General features: G+C 40.1%; 1 protein-coding gene across 3 annotated transcripts in view; it reads right to left on the bottom strand.

Moving 5' to 3' along the window:
- The window catches only part of SIL1 (SIL1 nucleotide exchange factor), a 210,386-nt gene that overhangs the window by 65,493 nt on the left and 118,012 nt on the right, over positions 1 to 26,881 (bottom strand). For all 3 annotated transcript variants that reach the window (XM_010971698.3, XM_010971699.3, XM_045507929.2), the window contains exons 4-7: positions 25,538 to 25,658; positions 14,184 to 14,283; positions 6,386 to 6,577; positions 978 to 1,099 (exon numbers count right to left, since the gene is read on the bottom strand). In XM_010971698.3, the coding sequence (XP_010970000.1) occupies positions 978 to 1,099; positions 6,386 to 6,577; positions 14,184 to 14,283; positions 25,538 to 25,658 (535 nt within the window). The remainder of the gene's footprint in view (positions 1 to 977; positions 1,100 to 6,385; positions 6,578 to 14,183; positions 14,284 to 25,537; positions 25,659 to 26,881) is intronic.

The following is a 26,881-nucleotide window of genomic DNA, read 5'->3' on the forward strand; positions in this document are numbered from 1 at the left end:
CCTATCAATTTACTAAGAAAATATGCTTAAGTCTTTCAGAATGAGAGGACATCAGATTGAAATTCTGATGAAATAAGCAGAGATGAAAGGCAAAGGAAAATCTTTCCAAAACAAAGGCTCCAATGGTAAAAATGTTCAGAATAGCCTTTCTCCTGCAACATCACAATCCCTGGATCCAAGCAGGGCAACCCATCCAAGCCACCACCCATGCCCTGACGAAGAGCAAGAACCAGAATACGGGTTCCTGTTTTAGAGGAACAAATGGTCGTAGGAGTAGATTTTCAAAAATGGAAGGAACTATAGCTCCAATGCACCAATTGCAGCTTGAAGACACACCGACTTTTTTTGGATGACTATAATGATGTGGTACTCAGATCTCTTTCTGCATCCACTCTTTGAATATGCTGTCTCCTTACTCCTCTTGCTTGATCAGTCTTCTAGCACAAGTCAGACTAACTGAAATTTAAACAACTTCCAACCTAGAGAATGTGATAACCTGACTTCATGTTGATTGGTTCCAGGCAATTAGGGGAACACACATTTCCCCCCAAAAGGCCCTCTTTGGTCAGGTTCATCATTTATTCATCATCAAATGTAGCTTTACTGCCAAAAGGATCAGCTCTTGGAGTTCATTCCCCTCCCTCTCAACTATCTACGGTTGGTCTAACTTCTAATTAGCTTTGAATAAAACAGAGAATGTGACCTAAAATACGGTACTAAATGCCCATACATTTAAGATGAGGGGGAACAGAGTTACAGATGATGACAACATGGGTGAAAATTCTCATCTTCTTAAAATAAGGGCAGAATCCAATTCTTACTCTTGTTTCATTGGGATTACACTGAAATATGGATAGGGATGTGCATGAGTTCAAATGCAACCTTCTTCCAGGCAAATCAGGCCAAGATTAAAGCTAGACTTCACCTGAAGGGTCCAAAGGATCCTGACCAATGGGATGTCCATCCATGCCACTCACCTGGAAAAGGCAGCCCCCAGCACAAACGCAGCATACTCCTTCACCAGGGGCTCCGTGCTGTTCAGCCCATTGATCACCACTTGAAGACCACCGAAGGAAAGCAGGTCCTGTGCATTATCCATCTGCAACAGAGGCAATGCTTAGTATAGTACAGAGATCAAAAAAAGAAGAGCTTTTCTTACACCTTTTCTTCTGGTGACCATTCAAGAACAAACTAAAAAGTCAAGTAAAAAGTATTTGGTGGCCTTTCTGACTAATTAGGAAAGGATTTGTAAAAACAAACTAAATTGTAAACAATGTTAAATATGAGAACTCCCAATTCACCTAATATGATTTATGAGCACCTATGTGAGAACTGGCAGAAATGGCACCTAGCTATTGCTTATGCTAAACATGTCCCGAGAAATTCTAATACCATAATGAGTCACAAAGCTTACTCCTAATGTACAAGCTGTTAACACAAAGATCTGGCGTTATCAGCGTTAGTAAATATGGTGCCATGCTTCCTGTTGATGTCCTGCCTTAATGTGGGCAATGGAAGCAGTAGACACTTAAAAAAAAAAAGCTAATTTTTAATTAGAAGTCAGGGACTATAAAAGCAACTCTGTTGCAGGGGGAGGGCTGGAAGAGTGCTGGGAGAAGAATAACGACGGTACCCTTCTCTTCTCTCTTCCTCACCTCATCGTCTAAGCTGACTGAATCTGAGGACATTTGTGATAAATTTACACAAGTCTCTCCCTTAAAAGCTTTAGGCTAGGTCTATGCTACTCTATGCTATTATTGGACAGTGCAGAACATTTCCATCATCCCATAAAGTTTGATATAACAGCACTGGTCTAGGCTATACATAAGGTCCAAAGTCCCAAGTCTACACTTTCTTTTATTCTATAGGAGATCCACTCCCCCATGCTTCATTAGTATCCTGAAACAGGAAGGTCACTGGATCCCGTTTCCCCCATGCAGTAGCTACATTTCCCTTGAAAATATCTTTGTTGCTACAAAGGCTGCCTCTTGCTCATATGCTGATCCCACTCTACAAATCATCAGAAAAGCACAGGAAGCTAGAGCCCAACTACATGTAACTACTACTCACCTTCTTCCTCCAGATGCCATAGAGGCTTTTCCTACCTGACTGTATCCTTCTGAAAAGGAAGAGGACTCTAAAAGACAAATCCAGTTTAAAGAGCTGTATTTGACTCTGCCTATGTTTAGGGGTAGGCCTAGCTTGTTTTTACCACTTGAAGATCATCTTATATATTCTGATATAATTTCCACAGAAGCAGGGGCTTTTGTCTGTCTGTCCACTGGTTTAAGTCCAGTGACTAGAACATTACTAAGCATATAGTTAAGTGTTCAATAAATAATCACAAAACCAATGAATAAATTTTATCTGAAAAAAACAATGTTACTGAAATAAACTCCACCGTGAATAAAAAAGGCAATCTAGGGTATGTATGCCAACAAAATGGATGGGTCCTTGGTACCACAGACCTAAAGAAATGGCCAATCCAGGGCCATGAAGTAAGCATGGAGTCTGCTCTACTATCAAATCCCCAAGCCAGGGTTGGGATTTGTCTGCCCTAATCTGTCCTTATGAAAAAGAATGATTATTGGTCCATAGTCTAGCTAACTAGGGAGACTCAGCTGGGTGCTTTGCTGACATAAGCACAAATAATACTTACTGACGCTTCCTTCCTCACATACTCTGATTTTAAAATCTAAGAACTCACTACCTCTCCTTTGATCCTCCTTCTTCCAGGTTTTCTAGATACCAAACCATGGCTTAGAGTCTTGTCACTCCATGCCTGAGGTGACTACTTATCAAAACTGGTATGAGTTCCTAACAGAGCAGATGCTACCCTAATAGCCCCAAACACACTCTGGGCAACACAGCCCAGAGTCACAGAGCTTCTATTCTGGACTATTTATTACCCCAAAGATAAATCAGGGTATTATAAATGCTAACATTTATATAATCACTTCAGCATTTCCAAGATGTTTTCTTATTTGTTATTTCACTGGAGATGAGGAGGAAGAGTCGTTCTGCCCACTGTACACCCAAGCTCCAAAATCTGGGCCCTTCCCAGTATCACACAGGAGAAGGCATGGCCAGGACCTGGGTATGCAGCTCCCCAGCTGGGTCTGGGGCCAGAACTTTTCCCAGGCTGCTTTCAGGATGGAGGTGGGACAGGCAGAAAGGAGTTCAAGGTAGATGGAGGGAAAACATAAAGAAGGAGGCAGTAGGGAACCGTGCCAACACTCAGGAGGGAAAAAGAAAGGCAGAGCACTAACAAGATAGTGAGAGAACAAGGAGAAGAGAGAAAGGGAGAGATGAGGGCAAATAATCAGAGTCACGTAAGAGAAGGCAAACACATTGCCCCAGGGTGGATGGGGCCCACAGTGACCATTCCTCATAAGTAACTCACAAACGGTTTCCACACACATGGTTTTGCTTTTCACAAATCCTGTTTAATAATTCAAACATGGCTGTGAGGAATCTCCTTGGGCAGATCCAGTCTGGATCTAGTTTGGGCCCATGACTTCTCAAAACATCTAATCAGAGAGTCTAGAATAGGAGTGGACTAAGGAAGTTCCTGGCAAGAAAAGTCCTATCTTCCTCAAAGCTAGCACTATATCACCCCAACTCCCCATTGCAACTGGAACTTAAGGCCGAGCTGTGTCTTCTTTAATCCCTCTGTGAAATCACAACTTAACACTGTTGCACAGAAGCCTGACACACCAGCCCAAACCAAAGATCTCATCCATATTTCCAACCAAAAGGCCAATGACCTAGAACACTTGTGACACTTCTGCCAACAGATCAAGTTTGGCCTCCACCAGGGGACTGGTTCCTGGGCTGACAACAGGTTAAATTTGGTGAAGTCAAAAAATCTGTTAACCCCACCCAGTAAACCATGAAAGCAGAAGGGGATGTCACCCTAGAGATGACACTTCCAGGTAACCAAACAACTTGCAGGGGAAATAATATTTATTAGGGCCCTGCTAGCCACCTGTGTACTCACTCCCCTCTAGGTAAGATAAGCTCTCATAAAAGGTGGCCTTTTATGCTGCAACTAAAGGAAGAGCTACAGAAACCTGATACCTAAAGGTCCATCCAAATATGTTAAGATGAGAAAAAAATAAAAGCTGTCAACATCAGAGCAGGACTGAGTTGGCCAATAACCCCTAGGATCCTTAATCCTTTAAATATCTATAACGGAAAAGCTGTTAGAATTTTTGTTTTCTAACCTGCAGAGTAAGAATGGAAAGAGGAAAGAGAACCCAGGTCTATTTTTTTTCCTCTAAAAGGATCACAGGTCTGCTATTTGAGTCCTGAGAAAGAGTTATGAGCAGAGAGAGATGAAGAGGCCACCCCATAATTCCTGCAGATACAGTACACACTCATCCTCTCACCACAAAGGCTGGCAAAATCCTAAAGAAAGAATGTCTTTTAGCCTAGTTTATAGAGAACAAGGATGCTGTCAGGTGTGGGAGGATGTTGAACATCTATGTCTTGATGAGGATCTCAAAACAAGCCTTTGATTATGATTACACAGCCTTCCTGGGCCACCATCGCCCCTAGTCTGGATTAGAGCAATAGCCTCCTATCTAGTTTCCCTGCTTCTACCCATGCCCTTGGCCTACAGTCCAATTCTCAACACAGAAGCTAGGCGAATCCTTTAAAAGTCAGATCAAGTCTTTCTTCTGTTCAACATCCTCCAAATAGTGCCCAGTATCAGTCTTTTCGATGGCCTACAAGGTGCTCCATGATCTTCCCCCCATTATCTCTGAACTTCATCTACTTCTCTTCCCCTTCTCTCAGCTCCAGCCACACTGCTGTTCCTCAAACACACTAGGTATGCTCCCACCTTAGGGCTTTGGTACTTGCTGCTTCTCCTGTCTGAGATCCTCCTTCTCAACACTGCCAATCTATCCCCTGCTCTACTTTTTATTTTTCCGTAGTATTTATCACCTTCAAACATATTATTTGTAATTTACTTATTAGTTATGTATATTGTCTATCTGCATCTGCTAGAAGGTAAGCTTCAATTTTGTTCACAAATGTATCTTAAGTGCCTGGAACTTAACAGGCATGCAATAAATCAATTTACTGAATAAATAAATGGCTTCTCTCGGCTCCTTCAACTTAGATTCACCTATACTCTTCTGAGCTTCATTCAGATGGTACCAGTATCCTGTGTGAGGCAGAAGGGCCAAAAGGTCAGACAGACCTTGTTGCAAATTCCAGCTCTACCACTCACTAACTGGGTGACCTTGGGCAATCACAGGTGACCTGTAATTTATTTACCTCAGTTACAAGATGGGATTAATAGTAGTGCCCACTCAAAGGCAGGTGTGGAAGCCAGTGAATTAATTTGTACAAGGCATTTGAATATGTGCCTTGTATACAATAATAATCAATAAATATTATAATTGTGGCACAAGTCTGACCAGTCATTTCCCTGCTTCAAATTCTCCTATGGTTATTAGGATCAAGGATAAAATCATGAAGAGCATGATTTTCCCATCCCCACCTCTGTGACTCCCTGACCTTTCCACTTTATCGATGACACCCCACCCTCTGGTCTCTGTGCTCCAGTCACCACCGTATTTTCCAGGTCCTCAAGCTCATCAAGCTTTTCTCTGACTCAGAATTTCTGCACATGCTATTTCCTCTGCCTGGAATGCTCTAATCCAATGGGTGGCAAACTTTTCCTAAAGGGCCTGATAGTAAATATTTTTGGTTTTGTGAGCCATATGGTTTCTGTCACAACTACTCAACTCTGCTATTGTGGCATAAAAACAGTCAAAAACAATTTAAAAAAAATACATAAACAAATAGGTGTGACTGTGTTCCAATAAAACCTTGTTTACAAAAGCAGGTCATAGTTTGCCACCCCCTACTCTAATCTCCTCTCTTTGCCTAGCCAACCCCTAATCACCCTTTAATGCTCATCCTAAATGTCACATCTTCAGAGATGCCTTCACCAATATCCCTGACTAGGCCTAGGTCCCCTGTTATATACTCCTACATGACCCTCTGGAGCCCTTATCACAATGTTAAACTATCTCATTAAACTGTTCATTTGTTCATTGTTCAATTGTTCATTATTGAATTGCTCTCTTCAGATTAGAAGCTACGTGGAATAAGGATCACATCTATTTTACCTCTGCTGTATCCTCAGTGTTGAAAAATTAAACAAAGTAACACTCCAAATGAAAAAGAAGCTGGCCCCAGTCTCTAAGAATCTGTCTTACTACAATATATATTGGCCTAGATTAAAAATGCTGCACACCTCGGGACAGAAGTAAAGATGCCAACAATATTTTCTTAGAGCCTAGGATAGAGGAGTTATTTTTGGAGTTGTTAGTTAAAAGTCAGACTTACAGACAATGAAATACAATACCTGATGGACATAATATTCAAGATCAAAGAGTGCAGCAATCTTTTCTTCCAGGCTGGAGCTGGAACTATTGAACTTGTTGATCAGCCGTACCATGATCTGCATGTCAGTCTCAATGACAACATTCAGCTCCTCAAAGTCCTTCTTCAGCTCCTCAATGGGGCGGAAGAGCCGTTTAACCTTGGCCTGCCTTGCCTAAGGAGAAGAGCAAAGGGATGATTAATTAAATCAATTGGGAACATCTCCCCAAGACTCCTGTGGTCTACCATGGATGCCCATCCTCAACTGCTGCTCCAGGACACAACTTTCTTTAATCTGCGCTATCAAGAATCCTAATGCCTTCTAAGATGCCCAGAGGAGAGAGCTCTCAGAGTCTACCTGTATAGCCTTCTGCCCTAAGGACACACTCAAGATTTTCGAAGGTTCACTTACCACAGTCTGACTTCCAATGCTCAGGAAGAATGTAAAGTCTTCTTGTTACAATCACTGAGGTCAGGGGAAGCAATGCAAGCTTACATCCAACCCCTAACGTCACATGGGAAGACTGAAGTCTAAAGTGGAATAATCTACACCTTGGTCCTCTTTCTTCTAGAAATCATAGAGTATCTTTGCTTTGCGCCCTGCCCAATCCAGCAACATTTTAGGGAAACCCAGAATAGGATACCGTGGGTAAAGAGCTGTCAGAGTGGGAGCAATCTGCTGATGAAAATTAAATCATTGTCATTACTGTCAATCTAACTACAGGTGTACAATTTGTTCAACTGTTTGAAGTGGCTAAATTACTGTATGTACTATACTGAAGCCTCAAACAATTTTCGCTCACTCCCTCCCCACCCCACACACATATAAAGATTTAAAAAATGAAGTTATGTTGGAGGTGAATAAAAGACTTTAATTTATTTTATACATGTGACACTCCCTGTTTTCTTAACAGTTTTAGATAGTGCTTATAAAGAAAATCTGAAAGGTCACATGGGTTTGGGTCTATCTTCCAAGAATAATTAAAAGGTACATATATTTATAAAAAGCAGGATGATGAGTAGCTGTCAGCTCCAAATTGCTCATCTATTACCATTAGGTTTTCTCCCCAGTGATAAGCACTCCACAGAAACACCAACCAAAGAAATGAATCAGCCTCTCTTAAAAAAGGACAAGTTCCCAGCAGAGCAATCACATCTATACGGTGCCATATTTTTCTCTTTTAGGCTAAAACAACAGTGAAATGCTCTCCCTATCTCCAGCTAGAGGAGTCTGGGTGGCTGCCAAAGGCCAGGCTAAGGGATCTGGGAAAGCTGAGTCACTGCCTAGAGCTGTGGGATGACAGACAAGTGAGCAGGATAAGAAACTAGTCACCTTTGCCTCAAAAATGATGTATGCCTGGCCCTCAGGAAGGCCTTTAACAAAACTATTTTTTTTATTTTGCAATAATTATAAACTCACAGGAAGTTATAAAAATAGTACAGAGAGTACTATGTACCCTTCATTCAGCTTCCCCCGATGGTAATATCTTATGTAACAACAGTACAATGTCAAAACCAAGAAAATGACATAGGTACTAGACCACATACCTCATTCAGGTACAATTAACTAGACTACATACCTTATTCAGATTTCACCAGCTTTTATATGTACACATTTCCATGGATGTGTGTTTATCATTCTATACAATTTTATGTAATATACAGATTCATGTAACCACCAGAACAATGAAGCTATAGAACTGTTCCATCACCATGAAACAACTTCACTGTGCTCCTTTACAGCTGCACCTCATGCTCTCACCCTCTCCCTCCTGTCTCTATACCTGGCAACCACTAACTTGTTCTCCATCTCTACAATTCTGGCATTTGGAGAATGTTATATAGATAGAACCATACAGTCCGTAAGTTTTTTGAGATTGGCCTTTTTTACTGAACATAATGCATTTCAGATCTATCCAAGTTACTGCACATATCAATGGTTTATTTCTTTTTAATGCTGAACAGTATTCCATTGTAAAAGATGTACAGATGTTAAACCATTCACCTGTTCAAGAATGTTTGAGTTGTTTCCAGGTTTGGGATATTATGAATAAAACTGAATGAACATTTGTATAGGGGTTTTTAAAATAAACTTAAATTCTTATTTCTCTGGGATAAATGCCCAAGAGTGCAACTGCTGGGTCGTATGATTGGTTTCATAAGAAACAGCCAAACTATCTTCCAGAGTGTCTGTACCACTTCCTACTCCCACCAATAATGTATAAAAGACCCAGATTCTCCACATCCTCACTAGGATTTAGTATTATTTTTATTATAGGTATTCTAATAGATGTCTGTGGATTGGTGGTGGATTTAATTTGCAAATCTCTAACAGCTAATGACGTTAAAATTTTTTTCAGGTACTTATTTGCCATCCACATATCCTCTTCAGTGAAATGTTTGTTCATATCCTCTGCCCATTTTCAAACTGGTTATTGGTTGTTACTATCGAGTTTTAAGAGTTCTTTTTATGTTCTAGATAGATACAAGTCTTTCATCAGACAGACAGTCCTTGCTTTGCACAGATCTGATATGCATCAATTTCAAATACCACAGCTTAAATAACACTAGTCTCCCAACATGACTTGTGTTTCAGTTGTCACTTCAGTTGTCATATTTACTTTAATTGTATTAAGTACCAACGTTGCTGATAGCTCTTCAGTCCATAAGTCACTATGTAAATAACATAAATGCAAACCATGATCAGTGGCTGATCACATCACTTTTTTCAAAGTCTGTCAGGGACTGGTCACTTACTGTGCATTCATTATTCAAATCATACACAGATGTCAATGTGTGGTTGTATGGCCTCCTCATCCCCCAAGGATAAACCCATATTAATATTTCATAAAAATGGATAATTTAAAAAGAGAGAACTAATCAACAAAGCTGACAGAGTGCAGCACAGAAACAAAAAGTGATAACTCTGGCAGTGAAATTCATATTGAACATATATGGGACTACAGATGACATAATTTTTGCTTCAATAATCAAACATAATTTAAAGAACTCCAGAGAAGGACAGTCTATTATATTTTCCCTTATTGTTATTCATTTGATTGTTCTTTGCTTTTTCCTGATGGTTCACGTTTATTCCTGATGGTCTGTGTTTCCTTCTATTATTATTTCCCTTCTATTTAAAGAATATTCTTTAGTCATTCTTTAGGTAGGTTGACTGGTAATAAATACTTATAATTTTCTTTTGTATGAGAACATCCTGATTTCCTTCCTTCCACTCCTGAAGGATATTTTCACTGGCTATAGAATTCTGAGTGGAGAGTTTTTTTCTGCACTTGAAAAATGTGCCACATACTTTTGGTGTCTGTGGTATCAGATGAAAACTATGTTGTCATTCAATCATTGCTCCCTGTAGATAAGGTGTTGTTTCTATCCAGCTGATTTCAAAGTTGTTTTTTTTTTTTAACATTTTTTATTGAGTTATAGTCATTTTACAATGTTGTGACAAATTCCAGTGTAGAGCACAATTTTTCAATTATACATGAACATACATGTATTCATTGTCACTTTTTTTTTTTCACAAAGTTTTTTTTTTTTTCTGTCTTTAGTTTTCAGAAGGTTGACTGTGATGTGTCATGGTGTTTACTTCTTTGAATTTATCTGTTATAGAATTCATTCAGCTTCATAAATCTGTGGGTTTATATCTTTCACCAATGTGGGGAGTTTTCCATCTCTTTTCTTTGATTAATTTTTCAGCCCCATATTCTTTCTCCTCTCCTTCTGAAACTCTGAGACACAAATGTTAGATTTTCTGTTTTCCTACAAGTCCTTAAGTCTCTGTTCATTTTTTTTCCAACCTATTTTCTATTATTTAGAATATTTTTTATCTGTCATCAGGTTCACTAATTCTTTTCTAAGTCTCCTCTCTATTCTACAATTAAGACTATGCTGTGATTTTTTCCCTAATTTTTAGTTGTATTTTTCAATTCTAAAATTCCATTCTTTCTATATCTTTTATTTCTTTGCTGAGGTTATCATTTGTTTCAAGAGTATTTATAATTGCTTGAAGCATTTTTATGACAGCTATTTTAAAATCCTTGTTAGATAACACCAACTTCTGAGTCATCTCACTGTTTGCATCAGTTAATTGTCTTTTCTAATTCGAGTTCTGATTTTTCTGGTTCTTGGTATGATGAGTGATTTTCGGTATCCTGGACATTTTGAGTCTTACAGTACTCTGAATTCTACCCAATGTTTCTTTTCAGTAGGCAGTCACACTGTTTAGGTTTAATATCTTAGTTCTAGCCTTCTTGTATGGTTGTGACCCCAAGACAATTTAGTTTTCAGAGCCTTTGCAGTGTTATTTTGGTCTGCTTCCTTTGTGTGTTACCCAAAGCTAATCTAGAAATCTGGGCAGTATTCAACACTGTGGGTCAGTTCTCAAATCTTCTGCTGTATTAATTCTAGTCAGTTTCTCTTGTGGGCCACCAGCAAGTATGCCCAGGACTTCATTTACAAAATATCTTTCTCCAGCTCCCTTCTCTCCCAAATTCTGCCATCAATCTCCAGTTAGGAGAAGGAAAAGCATCACCTGCCACCACCAGACATTCAACATTGGGAATGGAAGTCCTTCCTTGGCCTCTCCTAACATCACCCTGGTGAGGGAACTGAAACACTGCCTCATTGCTGCTGATCTGGGGATAGAAGTTCAGGTTCCTCACTTACCCCACTGACATTGCCCCATGTGGGGAGCAGAATGCTGCCTCATGCTGCCTTGTTCCCACCAGCTGGAGGGTAGAAGCACAGACTCTCTATTCAACCCCCACTGGCATCAGCGCAGCTAAGAGAACTGAAAAACTACCTTGTTGCTGCCAGACAGAGGATGGACATTCAGGTTCCCTTCTTGGCCTCTACTGACACCATCCTAACAGGACAAGCAGCTTGCTACACCCATGTGGAAGGTACAAAGCTAGGCTCCACACTTGTCTTTGTTGGTACCACACCAGTGGGAGAAGCAGAGAATAGCACTATACCACTGAGCAGAGGGTAGAAATTCAGCTCAATTCCTGCCAACACCACCTTGGTTGAGGTAGCAAAGCACTGCCTGACATCGTCTACCGCCACCAGAGGGGGTGCAATTTCAGGCTCCCCACTCAGCTTCTGCTGACACCACTCTGGTGGAGGAATCAGAGTACAGCTTTGCTACACTATACAAGGTGGAAGGTGGAAATCCAACTTCCCCATTCAACTTCCACTAGCACTCAGGGAGGTGGGGAGATTTCCATGGTCTTTGGCTAAAGCAGAATAGATATTGTCAAAAGGTTTTTTCTCTATTAGGCTGCCCTTCTCCTGAAAGAGCAGACTTTTCTTAGGGCCTTTTTTCTATCTGCACCTGTTGGCATTTCCATGATATGGGCTTCTCCAGTGCCTACTCTGGGATACACAGAGGGAAAAAAGAAAGCCAGGACTCACTAGCATGTCATCCCTCAAATTCCAGAGTCCCTAGCCAATCTACCTTCTTCTTCCCACCTTTAAAGTCTTCTTATATTGCTTTTAGTATTATGTCCAGGGCTTTTAGTTGTTCTTAGCAGGAGGAATACAGAGAAATGAGTCTACCTCACCTTGTCCAGAATCAAAAGTTTAAGAAGGCTCTATTTTTAAATGGAGCAATTTATGGACACAGATGAACAACAGGTGACATGATAAAGCATAAAGCATCAAGCAATTTGTATGATAATAGGGGGATGAAGAGATCAGATTCAACAACAATGATCCAAATGTGTTGGGCAAGACTGAGCTTTTCCTCAAAGCATGGAACTCTGGGAAGGACTGATTCACTTAGATCCAATAAGGTACCAATGGATATAATGGAATTGATGTCCTCCCTCCCCAAATCAAGTACAAAAGAAATCCACTCAGTTGATATAACATGACACAATATCTCACAGTACTGTCTTTATATATAAAGTAAAAGCACCATCCTGTATTTGCAACTTACCATGCAAAGATCTTCTTTAAAGACCGAACAAAAAGTATAATGGCATCTCCAGCCAGGAGCCTGAGACACGTAAGAAACTCTCCAACCTTCTTCAAGTTAATTTATTTGCCAGTCCCAATGCACTGGCAGTGAGCTGAGTCAGTCCAGAAAGGCTCCAAATGAAAGTGGGAGAAAGACCCCAAGACCCAGCACCTTAGTGAAAGAGCTAACCACCTAAGCTCCACAAAAGTAAAAGAGAGAGTGTGGCAGCCATAGCTCAGAAGTGGCTGCTGACTCAAATTAGCTGGTACAGGGGTGCTGCATTTAGTTACCAGGATTGCGATCTTTCCTTGCACAGGGAAAGGATTATTTTTAAATTAAAAAAACAGCAACTGAAAACTTAAATAATCCTTTGCTTTTGCATTTAAAAATATTTTCATAATATTCATATTTTTCTACAGTAACTGAATTATGGGAGAAGAATGTCACTAAAGAGAACAAAGAGAAGAGACAGGGCCCTCCATCCGCAGAGAAGACATCAAACAAGGAATGACTTTTATGTTCCCATCAGCCCCATGTGGTGCTCATGGTAAGGGAGTATCGAGTAGGAATGAGCCCAACCCATGGCCATAGGAACACCAATTTCTGCTCTAGGCACCTGGGTATGCACTGCTCTTCTCTGCTGGCCTCACAATTACATGGCAGGGGATTTGCTTTTTCTCACCACCTGCCCCTTCCCCTAGTTACTATACCTACAGTAGGATATAATTTTATGCATCACCTTCCTTCACCACCACTGCTGCCATTCCGCTACTCACCTTCTCATACCACATATACTTTCCACACTGGGAGATGTGACTTTAGTAAAGACATGGAGACTTGGCCTGCGTATTAACACCCCCTCCTTAGGTCCTCCCCAACACCAAAAAGGAAAAAAAGTCTATTCGTCTCAGAAATATTTTGTTCTGAAGGATCTGAGGAATGTAAGGCTTCCTTCACTAACCAATAGGCTATCAGGAACCTGATGCTGCCCCTTTAAAATACTGCCAGAATTATGGGGTGGGGACAGAGAGATACACAAGGCAAAGGGTGCTGTGAAGAGGGAAAGAGGGAGGGAGAACTTAGAAAGGTCTGCAAGGCAGCCATGGGAGGAGGTTCTTTTAAGGACAAGAATCAAGTGGAAATGTAAAAAATGATTTGCAACATTTTCTGGCTATCACATGCATTCATAATCCATCTAAGAGTAAGATTTCTTTCTGGTAGGTGGGTATCTACATTCCATTCCAGACATTATGGGGGATAACCAAGGGGCTGCAAATTTCCTTCTCATTCCCTTAGCTTGTAAACAAATTTAAAGCTGGAGGAAACCTCAGCTATCCTCTTGCCCCAGCCCTGTGTTGTACATTTAAGGAACCTGAGGCCTGTAAAAAGTTTGCTACATATTCAAAGGACAAGGATAAAGACAAGGACTTGGGCTTCTTCCTTCCTGGCCTAGTTCCTCTGTCCTTTAAGCTTGTGTCTAATCCCAGTGTAAGTGAAGAGACTTGGGTTTTAATCTCTATTCTCCTCACTCATATCTGTGATAATGGAGAGTATGGCTATCTCTGCTTTGTGCGTCAATTTTCAAGTATGTATCAGGAAGTTGGATCCTAACCTAAACAATGACAGAAATGGTCCCAGCATCTTTTTAATAGTCTATAAAGGGTTATTTAGACGATATTAACTGCTCTTTAAATTATTTTACAATATTACTATTACTCTCCCATGTTTATTGCAAAAGCTTCAGGAAATCCTTCAAGGCCATCATACAGGATTATACTAATTCTCTATAAAGAACATCATATACCTTGTCTTCCTTTGAACTCTCCATCTCTGCCCCCTCCTTGAATTTTGCCAGTGCACTCTTGAGGTCCTGAGACGTGTAGGTGTTACCGTTGATGTCCAGCCTGTCCAAAGAGAAGCTGCAAGTCAGAAGGGAGGCACCATCTTTCCCAAGAAAGAAAACCCTGGGTTGCTGGCACTCCAAGGAGAGCTAAGTCAGGCCAGCTCTAACTCAGAGCATGCTATTCTATCTTCGCCAGGTTCAGCCCAAAGTCCAACAGGATGATCTTACCTTGAAGCTAGAGGAGGAAAGCGATGAAGATGGGGTCACGTCATGAAAGAGGAAGAAATGGCATGGGGCAGACAGAGGCACATCATGAACAAAGAGCTCTCAGCCAACTCCTCAGGCAGAAAGAAGTCTGGAATGTCTGTGCAATGCTGCTCTCAGCACATGCAAGATTAAGACCTCCTAGAGGGCACAAACAGAGGAACTAACATACACCCTATTTATATTCTTCTAGGAAAGGGACCAACAAGGACCTGAGCCTCCTAAGCGTGTACCTGACCTGATTCGATAAGTCAGTCTGTCCTTACAAAAATAAGTTGGATAACTTCATACCTTTAAGACCAACCCCTGAGCACAGAATAGATGCAGGAGACATGGGTCAACGTGACAAAGGAATGGGTTTGAGATATCAAGGACTAAAATCAAAGCCAACCACCCTCCATAGCCAGCCTCCAAGGAGAGAGAGGAAAGGAATCAATGTGGATATAACGTTAGGAACCTGGCAAAGACTATAAGGGCACCCTCATGAAGACCCCTGGAGCTGATCCAAACCACAACCATTCATCTTGACTACAGAGAAGGCATTCATGGGTTGGGAGGTGGAAGACAGATTTTGCCACCAGCACTCATTTCAGTTCACTGAAGAAAGGTAAGAAAAAGAGTGATACAAACAGACAAAGGGAAGTGTGGAATGTGGGCTGTGCTTGACAAGACTGTCCAGCCGGTATGGTGGTTACGTTCAACCTAGGAGAAACACAAAAGGTTGGGGAAGACAGGACTACTCGACTGCTCCACTCCAGGCGAGATAAGCACATCAGTCTTGTGGTCCAAGATCCTAGCAGGCCTCAGTTCTCATGATAGGTACTCACTCAGTCTTTGATCCATCCTAGAGACCCCCTTAGGGCCCTGAGAAAAACGCTTGTCTTCTTTAAACCTCAGTCCCCCTAAACTAATTAATAACAGCTAATTATCCCATTAATTGAGCAATTAACCATGTGTCAGGCACTATTTTAATCTTTTGGAAGTAATATTTCATTTAAATCACTACTACCATTTTATCAGGAAGGGGAAAGAATCCCCCTCCTGCCAGATGCATGAGGATTCCACTGCCCTGCCTCTTGCCCGTAAAAGTGAGCTAAGTATTTAGGGCCATAACTTTAATAGATTATCTCCTCCTTCCTCCAAGACTTGGTCAGGAATAATCTTATCATGTCTGTATCTCTGTTTACTGCCTAAAGTCCCACTCTCCTAGGCCATCTATCATCACCCACTCTCAGCCCCAACTACACACAAACAAGTGTGCACATGTGTGCCTCCATGCTAACAGGCACACACACAACTATCCTCAGCTGGTATTCTCACGTCATTCTTCACTAAGAAAAATAGATGTTAACATCAAGTATTCCCTCTTCCTCCCAGCATCAGCTCTATACATCAACCTGCATCTGAATCTACATTTTCTGTTATCCTTTCTATTAGGATGGATGACTGTGTTCCTGCTCCTACTAAACTTAGGCTGGATATCCCAGTTACCTTATCAAAAGCTTTAACTCCCATAATTATACCACTCCCACCTGCCTGCATCAATTGTTCCTTGACCGAATTATTCCCACCAGCATACCAATACTCCTTTGACTCCACAATTTCTATCTATCATGCAAATTCCCTGATCCTGTTCAGAGTAAAACTACATGAACACATTGTCTTCATTCACTATCCACACCTCCTTCAATGTTATTTACATTGCCATATGCATTGACCTGGATTCTGCAGGTCTACTAAACTCTACTAAACAACTACTAAAACTGCTCACCAGAATTACCAATAATTGGTGGCCAAATTCCTCAGCCACTAAGCAGCATTTACACAGTTCCCTCCTTAAAATACCCTCCTTTCCTGGCTTCTTATTGCCACACACTCCTGGTTCTTCCCCTTCCTTACTCCTTCTCTAATTCCTCTTGTCAATTCCTTGTCTCCTACCTGAACCGTATATGCTGAACAGCTTGGGAGTTCAACCCTGGACAATCTTTTCTTCTCTATCTCTATAGTCTTCCCTAGATCTTTTAAAATATCTATCGAGCAGTGATGCCCAAATGTGTATCTTTGACCCAAACTGCTCCCCTGAGTACCAGCCAGACTCCTGTATAACTACCTAACTGACACATCTTGGATCGAGGATGTTTAACAGCCACTCCACACTTACTATATCTAAAACCTAGGTCTTGATGGTTCTCCCCATATATGTGTCCCTCTCACAATCTTTTCTATTTCAATAAATATTACCTTCAAGTACCTAGCTGTACAAATCCCAATATGAAGCTTTACCCTGAATGCCTACCCCTTTTTTCAACCCCTACATCCTAATCATAAGCAAGTCCTATTGCCACTACCTACAAATTAAATCTCCTAATCCATCCACTCCTCAACTATGACACCCTAGACTGAGCCACCATTATGTTCTGCCTGACCCACTTAAATGACATTCCAACTGTCTCTGTGCATTGTCTTCTGTCCACTTCAATCTATTCTCCATATACCTAGAAACTAGAGTGATCTTGCTAAACTACATTACATTAAATTACTGTCCCATCCAAAATCCTCCAAAGGCTTTCCATTACTGTTCTACTTAACTGAAGAACATTCAACATGCTCCTCAAAATTCCACATGACCTGGCCCCTTCTACCTTTCCAATCTCATCTCATATTAGTCTTCTTCCTTCTCCTACTCTCTACTCATCTTGATCATTTCCCTGTTTCTTCAACTTGACAAAGCCCTTTCCATAACAAAGCCAGGAACTCTTCTTGTTCTTTCTGCCTGAAATGCTGTAACCCTAAACCTATAAAATTAACCCTTTGCGTGACTAAATGCCCCTCATTCTTCAGGTCTCAGTTCAAACTTCATCTTGACAAGGACTTCTCAAACCATCCTATCTACAGCAGCCTCCCCCAGGGACTAGTCACCTTGTTTATTTCTTCCCTAGTATTTATTACAATCTGTAATTACCTTACCTTTGTGTTTATTTATCTCTTTTCCTGCCTGCCAGCCTCAGTGAATCCAGCATCTTGTCTGTTTTGTTTACTAGTGTACCTCCAATGCCTGGAACATAGGCACTCCATAGGTGCTTTGTGAGATGAGTGAACGGAGTAAGTAAATGGCTCTCTCCTTGGCCCACTCCCTTAACTACATACCGTATTATACCATGGTAAATGTTCAATCCAAGATGGAACAACTTCGATGTAGTTTGTCCCCTATTCCTCTAAACACAGGAGAATGATTCAAAGAAGCTGGTTTTCTAGGGCAAAAAAAGAGATGGAGAGGTACTATGGAGAGGTTGCAGGAACATAGACTAAGACCAGTGGCAATGGCAATGCTAATACATTAAGAGTAAGAGGAAAACCTACTGGGTGCCAACTATACACTGAATGTAGGCAGTGCCAAGAGAATCCTCTGGGACAAGTCAGATTCAGGGAACCTGTCTCAAGCTTTAGAGTCCACAGGCATTATAGCCCTAGGTAGTAGCGTGGCCAGTCACTCGTCCAGCAGAACTAACTAGTGGAGAAGCTGCCACGGATTGGGCTGAATGGACTATTCCTACCCCTCTCTAGCTAGTGGTTCTTAACTATGCAGGATCACCAACTTTGACAATCTCATGTAAAGCTGTGAATCTTGTTCCCCAAACACTGTAACAATTTTGAAAATTAGCTGTGCCATTTGGCCTCTGTTCCCACTCCAGAACTAAAGAGGCAGGAAGACGCTGTGAAGTGGAATTGAAGGAACACAGGATGAGGTCTATCCCAGGTGGAAGAAGTCACCACCAAAGACAACGAGAGACTCAGAGCTCAAAGCGGTGAACACCCATACCACCTTGTCAGTGCCTTTGGGCTTCTGTTCAGACAGGCTTGCCACTGGTAATAAATGCTAAGAAGGAAGAGGGCATGTCCAGCATATCCTGGAGGATATCCATTCCAAGGCAGAGCCCTCAGAAACATTCCAAAGGAGAAAAGTAGAGAGGCAGGAATGGGGACAAATACTTCTCTCTTATGGTGTGTCTACTACAGACCACATGGATGGCTCTGCTTTGTATTCTAAAGAGGTAGGAGCCACAGACAAAGCAATAAGTGTTCCTACTGATGACCTATGGTCAGATATTGGAGAAATCACTTTCCATAGTATTAAAGCCAACCAATAAAGAGCTCCAAATTAATCAACTTCCTAACTTAATATTCTTTTTTTGCATTTAAAAAAATTTATGTATTTATTTAATAATATCATATTTTTTAAATTATAGTTGAGGTACAATATTATATGGTATAGGTATATAATATATAATTCACAATTTTTAAAGGTTATAATCATTTATAGTTATTATAAAATATTGGCTATATTCCCCATATTGGATAATACATCCTTGTTGCTTATTTTATACCTGATAGTTTTCACCTCTTAAGCCTCCACCTCCATCTTTCCCCTCCCCCTTCCCTCTCCCCAATGGTAACCACTAGTTCCTTCTCTACATCTATGACTCTGCTTCTTTTCTGTTATACTCACCAGTTTGTTGTATTTTTTTTTTAGACTCCACACGTAATATCTTACAGTATTTGTGTTTCTTTGTCTTATTTCACTTAGCATAATGCCCACCAAGTCCATCCATGCTGTACACCAGAAACTAACACATTTTAAATCAACTGTACTCCAATTAAAAAGCAAACAACAACCAACCAACCCATTTAAAATATGGGCAGAAGAACTGAACAGACATTTTTCCAAACGAGGAAACGCAGATGGCCAACAGGAACATGAAAAGTTGCTCAACATCACTAATATGAGGGAAATGCAAATCAAAATCACATTGAGATATCATCTCACACCTGTCAGAATGGCCATCATCAAAGAGAACACAAATAAATGCTGGCAAGGATGTGGACAAAAGGGAATCCTTGTACACTGTTGGTAGGAATGTAAATTGGTGCAGCCACTATGGAAAGCAATACGGAGGTTTCTCAAAAAACTAAAAATAGAACCATCATATGGCCCAGCAATTCCACTCTTGGGCATATATCTGAGAAAAACAAAAACATTAATTCAAAAAGGTACATATACCTCGTTATTAGTAGCAACATTGTTTGTCATTGCTAAGATATGGAAGCATCCTAAGTGTACATCAATACATGAATGGATAAAGAAGATGCAGCATATTATATGTAATGAAATACAACTCACCTATAAAAAGGAAGGATATTTTGCCATTTGAGGCCCTTCGTTCACTTTTTTTTTTTTTTTACTTCAAAAACCAGAATTTTGTAACTGGCATAAACATTTCTATTACATCAAAAACAAGAAAATACCTAGAAATAAACTGAACCAAAGAGGTTACCTATACTTTGAAAACTATAAAACACTGATGAAGGAAATTGAAGATAACAAAGAAATGGAAAGATATCTTGTGCTCTCAGACTGGAAGAATCAACCTTATCAAAATGGCTGTACTACCTAAAGCAATCTACAAATTCATTGCAACCCCTGTCAAAATGCATTTTTCACAGAACTAGTACAATTTCAGAATTTATATGGAATCATAAAAGACCTCTAATTGCCAAAGCAATTTTTTGTAGGTCGTATTTTTCTCTCTTTCCTTATGGTTTGATGACTAGAGAAGTTCCTTTAACATTTGTTATAAAGCTGGTTTGGTGGTGCTGAATTCTTTAAGCTTTTGTTTATCTGTGAAGCTGTTGATTTCGCCATCAAATCTGAATGAGAACCTTGCTGGATAGAGTATTTTTGGTTGTAAGTTTCCCCCTTTCATCACTTTGAATATATCATGCCACTCCCTTCTGGCCTGTAGCATTTCTGCTGAAAAATCAGCTGATAACCTTGGGAGTTTCCTTTTATGTTATTTGTTGCTGTTCTCTTGCTGATTTTAATGTTTTCTTCTTATCCTTAATTTTTCTTAATTTGATTACTACGTGTCTCAGTGTGTTCCTCTTTGGGTTGATCCTGTGTGGAACTCTCTGCACTTCCTAGACTTGGGTGACTGTTTCCTTTCCCAAGTTAGGGAAGCTTTCGGTTATTACCTCCTCAAAAATTTTCTCAGTTTCTTTCTCTCTCTCTTCTCTTTCTGGGATCTCTATAATGAGAATACTAGTGTGCTTCATGTTGTTCCAGAGTTCTCTTAAATTATCCTCATTTCTTTCATTCCTTTTTCCTGTTCTGTGTAGTGATTTCCACTAATCTGTCTTCTAGTTTACCGATTGATTCTTCTGCCTCATTTTGTCTATTCTTGGTTCCTTCTAGTGTGTTATTCATTTCAGTGATTTTATTCTTCAACTGTGTTTGGGTAGTCTTTGTATTTTACAACTCTTTGCTAAAAATTTTGCTCTGTGCATCTGTACTCCTCTTGAGTTCTCTAAACATCTTCACCATCATTACTCTAAACTCTCTCTCAGATAAATTGCCTACCTCCTCATCACTTATCTCTTCTTCTGGGATTTTATCTTGTGCTTTGGCCTGGGAGATATTCCTCGGCTGCCTCATAGTATCTACCTTTCTATTTGTATTTTTAGGTAGGTTAGTTACGATTCTTGACCTTGGAGAGGTAGCCATCTGTGTGAGACCTCCTGTGTGTCCCAGCAGTACATTCCTCTCTTGTCACCCAAGGGCCAGGGTCCAGCCAGTCCCAGGGTAGAGTCTGGCCTGTGTCTGTGGATTCCTTCCATAGGCTTTGGGATTGTTTTCTTATTTCTAGTATCTGTCCCTTGGTGGATGAGGATGGACTAGAGGCTTATGCAGGTTTCCTGTCAGGAGGAGTTGGTGCCTGACCACTGCTGGATGAATCTTGGTCCTAGACCTCTCGGGGGTAGAGCTTTGTCTAGAGGACTTTGTGGCTTAGAAAGTCAGCTGATGGGTGGGGCTGTGTTCCCACCCAGTATGTTGTTTGGCCTGAGGCTTCCCTGCAGGCTGTTGGGTGGGACTAGGTCTTGGTGCTAATAAGATGTCAGCTACCAGGAAAGCTCATGTAGATAAACAATCCTGGAATGTCCACCACCAGCTTTTATATCCCTTAGGTGAGCTTCTGCTACCTCCTCAGGAGACCTTTCAAAACCAGCAGGCAAGTCTGGCCCAGGTTCCTATGAAATCACTGCCTCTGCCCTTGGACCTGGCACACACGAGATTCTGTGTACGCTTCCCAAAAGAATGAAGTCTCTGTTTCCCCTAGTTCTGTCAGGCTCCTGGAGTTAAGCCCCACTGTCCAAAACCAGGTGTCCTGGGGTCTCCTCCTCCTACCAATGCTGGAACCCTGGGATGGGGAGCCTGACATGGGGCTCAGAACTCTCACTCCTGTGGGAGGGCCTCTGTGACTTAATTATTCTTCATCTTGTGGTTCCCCCAACCCGGGTAGGAAGGGGCCCGATTATATCGGGAGCATGACCCTCCAAACGTCCCCGCTGGGGTTTCCAGTTGAAAATCTTTTTTGCTAGGTTCCAGTCTTTTTTTTTTTTTCCAGATGGTTGTTTTGCACTCAGTTGTGGTTCTGTAGTCACGAGAAGAGGTGAGCTCGTTGTCCTATTACTCCACCATCATGTTCGGAAAATCCTCTAACTCAATACTCTTAAACCAGGGAAAAAACAGCCTTCTCATTCAGAAAATAAGACTTGGCTTAGATGTGAGAAAAGCCTTCCTAAATACTTTGAGACACTGAAATATGTGCATATATGCATGCTAGGGATGGAGGAAGGTTGACAGGGGTCACAACAATGAGATTTGATTCTGTCTTAGATGGTTATGAGAAAGTAATCATCATATAACTACAGGTGCAGGTCTATCTAGAGATATGGGTGAAAATAATGATCCTTTCCAGTTTCGGATGACTATAAGGAAGACAACTATCTCCTTATCTTATGTATCATAACATAAAGTTTAATTTTCCAACAGTGAAAACTGTCCAAATTTGATCAAGCTAGTTTGTGGGCTTATGAGTGCACATGAACAAGATGGATGACCTTTTGCCAGGTATATAAAGGAAAAGGTAAAAATTGGGTATCTAAGGTCCCTTTCTGCCTCATATCTAAATGTAAAATATTGTTGTAATAAAGAAGTCCAAAGACTGAGTTACATATTAACCCTACTAACTCCATGACTGATTCCTAATACTTACATATACAGGCATATCTCAGAGATATTGAGGGCTTGGTTCCAGACCACCACAATAAAGCTAATATTGCAATAAAACAAGTCATATGCATATTTTGGTTTCCCAGTGCATTTAAAGGTTATGTTTATATTACTATAGTCTATAAAGTGTGTGATAGCCTAAAAAACAATGTATGTACCTTAGCTAAAAAACACAAAAGTCAGTACAACCTATAGTCAATTAATCTTCAACAAAGGAGGTAAGAATATACAATGAAGAAAAGACAGTCTCTTCAGCAAGTAGTGTTGGGAAAGCTGAACAGCTGCATGTATCAGTGAATTTAAAACACTCCCTCACACCATACACAAAGATAAACTCAAAATGGCTTAAAGACTTAAATATAAGACATAACACCGTAAAACTTCTAGAAGAGAACAAAGGCAAAACATTCTTTGACCTAATTCTCTGTAGCAATGTTTTCTTAGGTCAGTTTCCCAAGGCAAAAGAATAAAAGCAAAAATAAACAAATGGGACCTAATCAAACTTATAAGCTTTTGCATAGCAAAGGAAACCATAAATAAAACAAAAAGGCAACCTATACAATGGGAGAAAATACTTGCAAATGATGCGACTGACAAGAGCTTAATTTCCAAAATATGCAAACAGTTCATACAGCTCAATATCAATAAACAAACAACCCAATCAAAAAATGGGCAGAAGACCTAAAAAGACATTTCTCCAAAGAAGACACAGATGGCCAATAGGCATGTGAAAAGATGCTTAACATCGCTAATTATTAGAAAAATGCAAAACAAAACTACAAAGAGGTATCACCTCCCATCAGTCAGAATGGCCATCATCAAAAAAGTCTACAAACAATAAATGCTGGAGGGGGTATGGAGAAAAGGGAACCCTCCTCCATTGTTAGTGGGAATGTACATTGGTGCAGCCACTATGGAGCACAGTATGGAGTTTCCTTAAAAAACTAAAAATAGATTTACCATATGGTCCAACAATCCCACTCCTGGGTATACATCAGTAGAAAACTCTAATTCGAAAAGATACTTGCACCCCAATGTTCACAGCAGCACTATTTACAATAGCCAAGACATGGAAACAACCTAAATGTCCACTGACAGACAACTAGATAAAGAAATTGTGTTACATACATACAATGGAATACTACTCAGCCATTAAAAAGAATTAAATAATGCCATTTGCAGCAACATGATGAACAAAGAGATTATCATACTAAGTGAAGTAAATCAGAGAAAGACAAATATGTTATCTTATATGAGGAATCTGAAAAAAAAATGACAAAAATGAACTTATTTACAAAATAGAAACAGACTCAGACACAGAAAACAAACTTATGGTTACAACAGGGGAAAAGCAGGGGTACCAAGGGATAAATTAGAGGAGTTTAGAATTAGGAGATACATACTACTATATATAAAGCAGATAAACAACAAGGTCCTTCTGTATAACACAAGGAACTATATTCAATATCATATAATAAACTATAATAAAAGGGAATCTGAAAAAGAATATATACACACATATATGTAACTGAATCACTTTGCTGTATACCAGAAACTAGTGCAACACTGTATGTAAATCAACTATACTTCAATTAAAAATATATATTAAAAATACCAAAAAACCAATTACAATAGTAACATCAAAGAGCTAATCACAAATCACCATAATATAGTAACAATGAAAAAGTATGAAATATTTCAAGAATTACCAAAATACGACACAGACACAGGAAGAGAGCAAATACTGTTGGAAAAATGGTACCCAAAGACTTGTCTGACACAGGGTTGCCACAAATCTTCAATTTGTGAAAAACACAATATCTGCAAAGTGTAACAAAGTGAAAGGCAATAAAACAAGATATGCTGGTACTAGACAGAACAGGAGCAGCAAACTATCTGTAGTAACTAGGTAATATTTTAGGCTTTGTGGGCTTATCAGACAATTGTTCCAACTGCTCAACTCTGCCAGCATAGCAAGAAAGCATCCAAAGACAATATATAAATGAATGAGCATGGCTATGTTCCAAAACAACTTTATTTTTATGGACACTGTAATCTGAATTTCACATAATTTTCATGAGTCATGAAATTTTCTTCTTTCGTTTTTTTTTTTTTCCAACCATTAAAAAAATGTTAAAAACAACTCAGCACGTGGGTCATACAAAAATAGGGAGTAGTCCCAATATGGCCTACAGGCCATAACCTGTTGGTCTCTGTGTCAGGAACTTCATGGTTGGTATTTATACTGACCTTTCAAACTGCACAATTTCAGCAGCCCCTGCAAACCCATGCCTCAACCTCCTTCTCCCTTATTGCAGAAAATAGCAAGCAAAGAAAACTTGGTAATTCAAGGCAAAGACCAGAAAAAGAGAGACTGAATTGCCCCAAATCTAATACAGTCTAAACTGATTGTTAAAAAATAAAGCAACTCTTACCATCAGAGAACTTTTATACTAGAAGAAGAGTCTGTTTTAATACGGACTAACAAGAGGAAAAGTGAGTCTGAATTAAAGACTTTAAAATGCAATTTCATTTCTCACCAAGGAAGTATTACTGCAAAACAGAAGGCCTAACAGGACTGTTTTAATGAATAGATGACTCATCTGTAATCAGTGCATTAATTGTTGGGATTCAAATGTATGCTCTTAAAGTACTGGGAAAAACAGCTTCACTTTTAAAGCAGGTTAAGCATTCCCCCTACAGCCTTTTTTAAACTATCAATTTGCTTTGCAAACTATTTCTTGCCAAAGACTGTAGAAGTAAACTTCCATAAAATCCTGACAGATTTATCACAAATTCTAAGCTATTAAATCTCAAAAATTTTAAAGGACACATGTATTTGGGTAAGAAACATTACAGTCATTACTTTCAGTACTACAAAATCAATTCTGTCAGTCTCCCATCCCTAAGGTTGACACTGTACCTTTTGCCTTTTTTCAGTCCTTTCAAATTATTTCGAAACTTGTCCTCATCTTGGAGTTTCACTTCTCTTTCCCCAGTCTGGAGATTCAGTCGCACATGGGATCCTGCAGGAACAGTCTGACCTAAAAGCCAAGAAGAGAAGGCTTATGAGGAGTACAGTGAGTGGAGGGTCACAGAAATGGAACAGGTGGCTAACAAGCCAACAGGACTTATCCATTGATCTCTCTCTCTAACACACACACCACTCACATATTCTTTTTGCTAATCCTTATTGAATAACAGAATGAGGCAAGGTAATAAAGGATATCTGCACTTCAATCCAGAGACCAATGTCTCCCAGTTAGAACTTGCATATTCAAGCTATTCTGTTTTCTTTAAATTGTGCTATAATAAGCCTTTTTCTTATGTGTAGTAGATGAATGGCGAATACCTGCTCACCCTTCAGGACACAGCTACATTACTGCCTCCTCCAACACCCTTTGTGCCCCTCCCTTGACAGCTCCACAGAACCCCAAACAACTTGTCATTCCAGCAGGCTTACACCTTACTACCCTCATCAATTTAATGAGGCTCCTTCCTCCCTAACTTCAGGGACTGCAAGTCCTCCTTTTTTATTTCCCCAGCCCCTAGGACTGAGCTTGACACATAAAAATTGTGGCATTTAACATGTATAAGAAGGGATAAAGAAGAAAGAAGAGACTGGAAGGCAGGAGGACATAGCAAGCCGAAAAAGCACATAATGGAACTGAGAGGCAAACTAAAAACCTATGCCCAGCTATCTCAGAAGAACTGCTACATTAGCTGGGAAAACAAGTGTTACGAATGGATGGGCTGGCTATTCATACACATTGTACAAAATTACCCAAGGATAGTTAAAAAGTAACTGTGCAAGATCACATACTACAAATGGAATGTTATACTTATTCAATCATTCACACATTCACTTACCAAACAACTACTATACACCAGGCCACAGTGGTAGGTTCTAGGAATACAAAGAGGAATGTTAATGGCAAGAGGAATAGAGACAATTTCAAGAAAGGGACTTTACAGTAGACTAAAAATTTAGAAGCAGAGAAGCTACTTTGACACCTGAATTTTGATTGCTTTCTCCTGCCAGTGAATGGCATTGCCTTCCTGATGCCAAGCTTGATTCAAGAATCAAAAAAGAATGACAATTTGAAAAAAACCCTTCAAGGGAATCATACAGAACAAGTTCTCTTAGAATGATCAGGTAAGCCCTGAGTATAAAAGGGTAGTGATGTAGCAAGAATTCAAGTTTTCTCTATTCTTGCAGGACCATAATGAACTCCAAGTTCCAACAAGTGCCTCCATCAGAGAACCA

The sequence above is a fragment of the Camelus bactrianus genome, chromosome 3 (genome assembly GCF_048773025.1).
Source record: "Camelus bactrianus isolate YW-2024 breed Bactrian camel chromosome 3, ASM4877302v1, whole genome shotgun sequence".
In the NCBI taxonomy this organism is placed as follows: domain Eukaryota; kingdom Metazoa; phylum Chordata; class Mammalia; order Artiodactyla; family Camelidae; genus Camelus; species Camelus bactrianus.